At 36.7% G+C, this 9,223-nt stretch overlaps 1 protein-coding gene across 1 annotated transcript; it reads left to right on the top strand.

The window, feature by feature from the left end:
- The first annotated feature begins 6,815 nt into the window (after positions 1–6,815).
- Positions 6,816–8,314, top strand: LOC149610668 (uncharacterized). Its single transcript, XM_089859325.1, has 2 exons — positions 6,816–7,339; positions 7,428–8,314. The coding sequence occupies exon 2, from the start codon at positions 7,475–7,477 to the stop codon at positions 8,069–8,071; it is 597 nt and encodes a 198-aa protein (XP_089715451.1). The 5' UTR covers positions 6,816–7,339; positions 7,428–7,474; the 3' UTR covers positions 8,072–8,314.
- The last annotated feature ends 909 nt before the right edge of the window (positions 8,315–9,223 follow it).

Raw genomic sequence — 9,223 nt, 5'->3', positions numbered from 1 at the left:
TGACCAATGCGAATTCACCCCCCCCCTTCAAAAATATCCCTTTTTGGCATTGCCTATTCACCCACCCACCGGGAAGATCCATTCTTCGGCAATGAATACTCCCCCACGCACTAAAAAATTTCCCTTCTTCGGCAATGAATATTCCCCCACCCCACCAAAAACGTTTATCTTTGGCACTGTGTATTCAAAAACAAAAAAGGTGACCCTACATCCTTAGCTTGTTGCATTCTTTAATAAGGAAAGAGGAACTTTTTCCCGAAAAAAGGAGACTCATTTTGCCTAACATAGAAGTACCTTCCATTTCTTAGAGCGGGAAGGTACTCCAAAGCAAGTTTATTTCCAGGGCCGTTGACAGTTTTATGGAAGGTACGCTAATTTGAAGAGTATGAGCATCTTCCAATGACAAGTCTTGTTTTTAATGAAGGCTATATTGTCCTACAAACATTCATTCTCCCCTCCAAGGAAATTATGGGTAAAGAAGGCGTGGTGGCGCACTCCCAAGGAAGGGTCTTCAGAAGGTGCCCACTACTGATCCTAACTTCTGAAAACAACTTATTTCTTCCATAGATGAATTAAAGATTTTTAATTAAAATCTGTAAACCTTGTTCTTTGTTAGAACAAATTCTAAAGGATACGGGTCTATCGAATGAGAAGTTGCAATGATTTTTACTATATCTATTCGCGAGAGGAGGGGAGGATAATTTATAACTATTTGTAATTAAGGAAATCTTTCCTCTACTTCAGCCTAGACCATCTGCCCATTCCGTTAATTCCTTCACAAAACTGTCGATATTCTATCAAAAGTAAATAACCCCAAAGCTTTTAAAAAGCCTATTGTTCCTGCATTAGGAGCATCTGGCTGATTATCCAAAATTAATAAAAAAAAAATGTTATTCTTTGTACATGTAGAAAGGAGTATTGTAAGCACTTTTTTGACTGGCAACCGTAAATCTTACTCCACAATGGAAGAGAAGGGGTAAACATGGTTACAACGTATCACGTGGTCAGTGGTCTCTGATTTTCCACAAACGGGCACTACAATCTGCCTTCTCGTGAGGATCTGACTGGCTAGGACAGTGAGTACACTAACGAACACGCGTGCGTGTTTAATTTGGAAATGACTACTTTTTTTGGTTGGAGCGAGGGAGCACCCACGTGACAAGAATGAACCAAAGTAATCCCCTTTTTCTTTAGGTGTGGGAGGTTAGGCTTGCGGTGAAGAATACTAAATTACCCCACAATATTTTACATTTTTACACCTCTCTGATACATATGAGCGAGTAAAAATATTGATTGAAAATAGAACCGTTAAAGATGGTGAACACCTTTGCATTTGGTTTATTAATATCATCTTCCTTTTCTGTTTAAAACTTTGGATTTAAAACACCGGATTTCTTTAAAAGGTTATGCGAGTAGTGAATTACAATTTTGTCAACAACTAATCGACGACTTGCTTATTTGTTGCTATTTATCCACAATCAAGTGCGACTGTATTGATTCTAATCAACGATAACTAGATATATCTAATGATGTGGTTATACAAGTCAGATTTTACGAACGAGGCTTTGTGTGGCCTTGCGAGTGTGCCTTTGTATAGTATATATACAAATTGGTCATTTTCTATGAGCATGTACTGTCCATGATTTCAATCGTTCTAGCCAAGGTTCCTGGAAGAACTGGTTGAAATACTAGATTTGCTCTGCATTGGGAAAAAAGAGTTGGTACGCGTCACCTAATGTTTCTGACATTAACCATTGCCAGGAATACCTGAGAACCCTCCTTTCAGTTACCAAATGTCAGCTTTTCCGGAAACATCAGAGCTACGGCGTGAGAAATTGAAAAGCAATGATACAATGAATGTAGCCCCTTTAAGGTGCATTGTGTATTCTTGGGCCGTCGCGTGATCTGCTTCGCATTTTTAAATTTTTGCACGATGGATGAAGAATGTGTGGTGACGTTTGTTTTCAAAATAAATAAGAGTGGGGGCGCATGCCAGAGCTATTAAAAAGATTGTATTTGAAGTTTCCTTATGTAAAAGACAGCATAGAGAAATACTTATGGTTATTTTTCTATGTTCTTTGCACCCTGTTTTTCTTATGTTTCTTGGACCTGCAATGTAAAATTTCCAAGGTTTATAGTTGTTGGACTTATAATAAGTAGCGAAACTGTTATGTTGAGTACCAAAATCTCTCAATTGCGAATTCCAATTGCCATTTTTAAAGCCAAAAGCAAGCCCACAAGCAGCCTTGGAATTATTAAAGGTTGAATGTTGGCCAGAAGCCGGAACCAAAATATAGGCAAATTAAAATACTTTTTATCCAAAGACAACTTACTACTACAGTACTACTTCTACTAAAATGCTAGTCCACGCAAATTATTTAGTCAACGACGTTGCTGTGATGTTTCTTAGGTTTAACATTGCCAGTATAGCAAGTTGGAAAATTCCCCGAATTGCATGGGTTTTATTATCTTCCACTTTTGCCAATTTGAAATATGGTCCCTTGAGAAATTTTCTATTTATACCCAATACGAAATTTCATAAAATCTCTCAACATTATGAGGCAGTGTTTATTTTCAGAATAAATCTAACCTAGATGTTGATATTAAAATTACATTATCTTAATTTAACGCTTGGCTCTCATGTCAAAGTATTGAAAGCAGAGCAATATCGAATAAATTCTTAAGCCTTTCTGATCTCATCTGCTTATTGAAATCGAGGAGCTTGTTCAAATTTACCTCCTCTATTAGTGGAACAAATATACGTTCAAGATTCTCTTCCGCTTAATCGACTTTCTTTATACGTTTTCCAACTCGCTTCTCTTTCCGGCTTAGAAACTTACAATTGATAGCACTCAAAGCACTGAGAGGATGAGAGAAGTAACTAGGAATAGATACGCGGGACGACCTCGTGGGAAATCTACCCCAATTAATCCTGTATGAGAAGAGAACACAGCGGCTCTCTAAATGAGGAAACCGTACGAGGTATATCCCATTTTCATCGGGTTGGGTTCTCTATACTTGTCTAACAATCCCGCTTATCTTCTTATAATGCACTAACTTTGTTTGGGGAGCTGGCTAAGTAACTTTATTGGATTTTGTTTCTTAAATTAAGCAAATGTTAGTTAAAATCAAGCGCTCGTCTATAAGCGTAAACCTATCTCCACTACTAGGGATTCCCCAAATAATGGAGCTTGGAAATGCCTGAGTACCAAGGGTTCGGCTTCGGCTCGTCGACTGATCTCTAGGCAGTCTAGAGTTAATGAAGTAAAGGGTGTTTCCGATAAAATGTGCAAATATTTTATAAGTGTCTTATTTTTATATAAAAATTGTTTAAAAATTTCAAACAACACGAGGTCTGAAAGAGCCTGAAATACAAAGAAGGTATTACGACTAGGGTTCTAAATCGGTAAATTACCATGGTCATTTACTAGGGAACTGTAATTTACGATTTTTTCGGGTAAATTACGAAAATGGTAATTACCGTGGTAATTTATCACCGAATTCTTATTTCTTTCGCCTAGAAAATGGTCTAAAAGCTGCATGTTTTAAATCGTGTTACACTTAAAAGTTTTGCTCTTCCCGCGCATGTGTGCTTATTTGAAAAAGGAAATAAAATACTATAAAAGTGGTATTTTTCATTATTCAGCTTAAAAAAATTAATATAATTTATTTTTGAAAATTACCATGAACGGTAATTTGCGGCGTAAATTACCATTTTCCAAAATAATCGTAATTTTTGAACCCTATGCCTACATACTTGTTTCCTTCAAAATATGGAACAATTCGTTTAGTAACTATCCGAAATACAGGTATTAAAATTTCATTAACGATTGATAGAGGAGCATAAAGTAGCGCTTAGAAGGGTGCTAGCTCTAATAATACGTAGCTAATTCTCGTTATCAGAACTGTGAAAGACGTTTCGTTAAAAAATCTTTTTCCTTAAAGGTATTTTTATACCTTGACTGTTATCATAGGTACATTTTTTAGATTTAAAAGAAGTTATGTAGAAACTTAACACCTTCGGAGTGAATACATGCATAAAGGTTTCTGGAACCCTTGCTGGCTTGGTGCAAATTGTTTCACAACCTTTTGTTTTCCTCGCAAATGTTTTAAATCTCAGTTTGCACTTGTTTACGCAAAATCCTGGAGATGACGCAAATGAAGAAAGATGGAGTGGATTTAAATCCCGAGATCTGGTTGGCCAAGCAATAGTTACTTCTCGTTATATCCCCCTCAGAGGCAGAGTCGCGTTCAGATGGACTGTAACGGGAAGGCTAAAATGTTGTCTTGTCCCGTTATACCACATGACACATTACAATACTAATGGTTCTTCGTCGAGTCGGTCGTTCTCAAGAATTAAACATAGTTATGACTCACCTTGTAACTTACTTATGGCAAAAATTGGTATCTAGAAGCGAGAAGAATTTTACAAAAATAATAATAACAATAATAAGTATCATTGTTACTGTGACATCTTGCGAAGTTTTTGTACTGATATTTTACAGGGTATTCCAAAAAGAGTTGTAGGACTAAAGTACACTGGGTTCTATGAGCAGTTTTGAGTAGAAAATGTTGTATGGCATTTTTCCTTAAGGGACACCGTTTACAAGTTGGGATTGGAGTGATTTACAATCCTTTTTGAAACACCCTGCACTAAAATATTTCTAACCGTCATTTTATGGACTTCTTGCATTCGTTAATAGAACATTTTGGCTAATGGCATTTTTTATAATTTTAAACAAACTGTTGTATGGATATTATTACGTCCTCTACAGTTCAGGTTAATTCACCACTATGGAGACTCATGTCTATAACCAAACATTGTAGATTTCATGACTCATTTGACCAATAGAGCATATTCTTCTTTTAACAGTAGAGGTATTTTTCTAAACTTTGGATTAAGAAAATTATTGGAAATAGTAGTTTTCATTACAAACGTTTGATAAACTTACCAACAAATAAGTAGGATTATAAGATGTGTAACAGGCCCTTTTAAAACTTTGGGGGTAAAATAGAGTATGGTGTTTGACCACCTTGTTTACTTAAGGCGGAACATCCGGTTTGTGGGTGTGAAGACGTTAGATGTGGGTTGAGACAAAAGGACTTTGGTAGACTGATAAAGTTGAAGCCCTTGACGTCTTGGGATCAACACACCATATGTTCTATCTTCACTCTAAAGCAGACCATGCTGCGGCTCCCATTTGAAAAGAGTCTATTAATAAGTTCACTCGATAATGGATTTTCCCACTAATGGAGAAGGTCAAGCGTAATAACTTTTCATTTTTTAGTCAATGTTTGTTTTCCGTTAGATGATAGGACGTCACAACTACAGGAAATCAGAAGTTTATTTATTGTATTTTCTTGTAGAAAATAGACTCTAGATGTTGCGAATCGTTTTCTTCCTGTTTAGAAGAGAAGAACCGACGCCAGTTCCTAAATTTTATTTTAGTGTCTCTTATCTTATAAACACACTTCGTTCTTTATATTAAGCTACCCCCGCGCTCGTTGCAAGTATTTTTATTACTCAACGTAGATACTTATAATTTTGTTTATCGTTTGGGATTATGAAATTTTCGTAATGACAACACTCTTCTTTTGCGCTACATCAAACAGAACTCGCAGGGGAGATTTTATGCTTTTGGTATTTTAATTTAAATTAAAGCCATACCAAGAAGCGATATCTAGTTTACTAGGGAGAAGGTATAAGATGCCTAACTATTCGCGCTCCATAGTCTCAGTCCCCCTTTGAAAATACAAGGGGGGACGTAAAAGGAGGCCGGACTATTTTGCCTCTCTAAGTCGGAAAATACTTAATTTTCGTCATTCGCGTCGCTCTGACGTGAGTTTTCAAGATCCAATGAGATGCTGGTAGTAATTTTGAGGCGGTGATAAACTCCGGACCTACGTTTGGACTGGAGATAAAGCTTGAAATGTGGCGAATTTATAACTTATCAATAGTAAGCTAGATTTCGCTTCTTGGCCAAACACAGTACTTGAGACTAATGGTTTCTTAATTCGTCTCGGAAAAGAATAAAATTGTAAATTCCTATTTAAAACCCCAGTTGATTAGTCGAAATATCGAATATTTAAGAATAGTTAGAAATTCCTCAAATATGTCAAAAAATATCGAAACAAAACACAAAAATGCAATAATCGTCTTTTACAACTATTATTTGATTCGAAAACCCAGAAAATTGTGCTATTTGTTATTTTTAAGTAGTATCAATATTATCAAACTTAAATACGTTCAAAAATAGTTTTGTTGTATAAATAATGATAATGAAAATCTTAATGATTAAGAAAGTTTTAAAAATGTGAAGTGCTAATCATCATGCAAAATATTTCTAGACTTATTTACCTCCTCTTTTTGTAATTTTTCGTACATTCGTTCTGAAATACATTTCAAAAATATCAAGCTTCATCGTTGGTGCTATTAATCGACTCTTAGCGAGCAAATTATATTACAAGGTAGAAAAGTTTTCATAGAACAAAGGACGCGTTAATTATTTTTGCATATACTTACAGATGTAACATATTCACTAAACCGTACCCATTTTTCGCCATACACCCGTCTCTGATATGTTTCTATCAATACAATCGCCCTACATTTTCAGAATTTCATTTTCCAACAATCCAAACTTTGAAAAAGCAAATTCTAAATATCGTTTACCATCAAAAAACTCTTCCAGCATCTTTACTTTTTCTTTCATTTCGAGCCGCCATGTGCACCGACTAGCGCCAATGCATTCCCTTCCCCATAAAAACTTTCTGATAGAGGGAACAGCTCTCTTGGAAAGGGATGGAGATTCCAGGAGGCTGTGCGATAGGATGAAGAGAAGAGCGTAAGGAAAGGAAGGCGCGGATTTAGTCACGTGATAAAGCGTCGAGAGGAACTCTCTCCTCATGCATCCCCAAAGATCGAGCAGCGAGCTATACACGGCTCCTCGTGCTTTGTTCTCGAGGTATCCCACGTTGTGGTTCGGATGAAGTAGGGTCCTTCCAAAGTGCTCCTTCTTTATAGTTTTCAAGAGTATGTGTTCAGATATCTCGCGTGTTTAACTTTATCCTCTATAAACTTCCACGCGATTAACAACGCAGAAAAAAATAAAAAGGATTTCTGTTGAATAATAATAATAAAAAAAGATTCTCGTTGGTCGAAGCTCCCTCTACTTTGTGAATGTTTTGATTTACTGACCCAGAACGGTCTCTGTTAGTGATGAAATTGTACTCCGTTTATATTTCTTCCGAGAGTTGAACGTCCTCTTGTGTGGGTCATGTAAATCTCTCGCTGAGTCTTTGAGAAGATCTAGTGTTTCTGTTTATCTTCGTGAGCTTAGACGTACGTAATGAAGATTTTGTAGTATCATTTCCTATTAGTTCTGGTACTTTATCCAATTACCCCTAACTTGATTAAGAACCTTTTCAAGGGTATCAAGTTGTCGAACGGTGTAATAAGACGAGCATGCATTGAGTGATGTTTCCTGAACTTCTGGGTGGTATCGTTGATATGGATCCTGCTACGGGACGTCGAAGGTCCTCGACAAGCAAACCGTCAAGGGAAACTTCTACGGAACGTCTGGATGGCGGAAATTCGAGTTTGGATTCTGAGGAAGAAGATAGTAGTTGCTCGGAATGTTCGGACGATAAGATTACGGAACTGCGGGCCATCCCATCGTTAGCGGCTCGTAGTGAACGCCGAGTTCGAACGGGGGGTTTGGTAGAAGTGATTCAATTGGAGTACCAGCATCGTGGTTCGCATTTGTTTTCCGGTGGACATTGGGGTTTGAGTAATAGTTCGGGAACACGATTCGGTGGTGGTAATGTCGGTGCGGCAATGCCTGGACACTCTATTTTGAAAAGGTCCTCTAGGGAACTGGGACTGTTGGGTAACTCTACGATGCCGGGTCATAATAGACTTCAAAATCCGCGTCTTAGTTTGTTAGGGAAACCGTTGAACTATCGGCCAACTAGGCCACGAGATCCCCGGTATCGCGTCACGCAAATTAGAGTGTCGAATTTGCTTGAACGACCAAGAGGATGGCTTGCCGTCATTTACCATCTTTGCGTGTAAGTCCTACTATGATTTCTTACCTTCTTACTTAGTTTAGAGAACTCTCAGCAAACGATTATCGTTTTTGTGAATGATTGAAGTTGTGACCGTAAGGAACGTTTATTTATTATGATGAATTATTCCTATGGTAATCTGCAATAAAACAGCTACGGGCAAGATCAGGAAGTCTTTAATAGTTTATTTTGCCGACAGTGTTCTTTAATCAAATATGAGATAATTTAAATTACGTGACAGTTATGACCCTTCTTTTTATATATAAACAACTGCCAGTGTGACCTTGAATTTTGAGTTAGCAGAAACGTTTCAACGTGCAATTGCCATTTTTTAATGTTACTGGAATTTCAATATTAATTATAAACAGAATAATTAACCACACGAAGGCTGAACAGATCTATGAAATCTTTAATTTAAATAAATTATTTATTAGCTGCATTGATATTTACGTCATTTTATTGTACCTTCTACATCCAAGAGCATATCTCGAAAAAGCAGGCGTTTTCATAATTAATTAGCATGACCAAATAAATTTAGTGTATTATCCGGTAAAAGTGCCCAAAATACCGAAGTTCTTTATCCGCATATTAAAAATCTGTTTAAGGGAAAGTAGTTGAGGTCATCCACTCGCCTATTTTAGTTAAATAATGATCTCGAAACGCCGGGTTTTCGGAGAGATTTAGTTTAACGGGCTCGTTTTACGATAAAATACCATTTAGAATATACAAGCAAATTGGCAATGCTTATACAGTCTAGAGACAAAAGTCTGCCTCGAGTTTTTCATCTTGTGGTTTACTACCACTATTCAGAGAGCCAAAATGTTTTAACCTCTAATCACAGTAAATCTTTTTAACGTTTATAAACTAACGAAACATATCAACCAGGATTTCAGTCAGTATCAAGTTGAAATTAACAAGACTTAGAGCACTTTAGTTCATAATTTTATTTCGCTATTTGAAGGTATATTAAAGTTTTGCGTGGTGAAATTATAATATTTTTTGCGTTTTTAATTAATACAGTCCACTCATTCCCTAACAACCATGTAATGTTAAGGGTTGTTTAAAAATTACAAAACGGAAAAACTGCTATCTTATACTACCCTCTCCCCTTGGAACAATGAGGATGACTCTGATCACTTAATTATGTAACCAAAACCTT

Source organism: Phalangium opilio, unplaced genomic scaffold (assembly GCF_054372755.1).
Source record: "Phalangium opilio isolate 3A_F unplaced genomic scaffold, DU_Popi_V2 ptg000329l_1, whole genome shotgun sequence".
NCBI lineage: Eukaryota > Metazoa > Arthropoda > Arachnida > Opiliones > Phalangiidae > Phalangium > Phalangium opilio.
The sequence above is the reverse complement of the archived record's forward strand: the minus strand, read 5'-3'. Positions and strand labels throughout refer to the sequence as shown.

Excerpts from the sequence above, each read along its gene's own strand:
- LOC149610668 (XM_089859325.1), top strand. The coding sequence starts at position 7,475 with ATGTTTCCTGAACTTCTGGGTGGTATCGTTGATATGGATCCTGCTACG.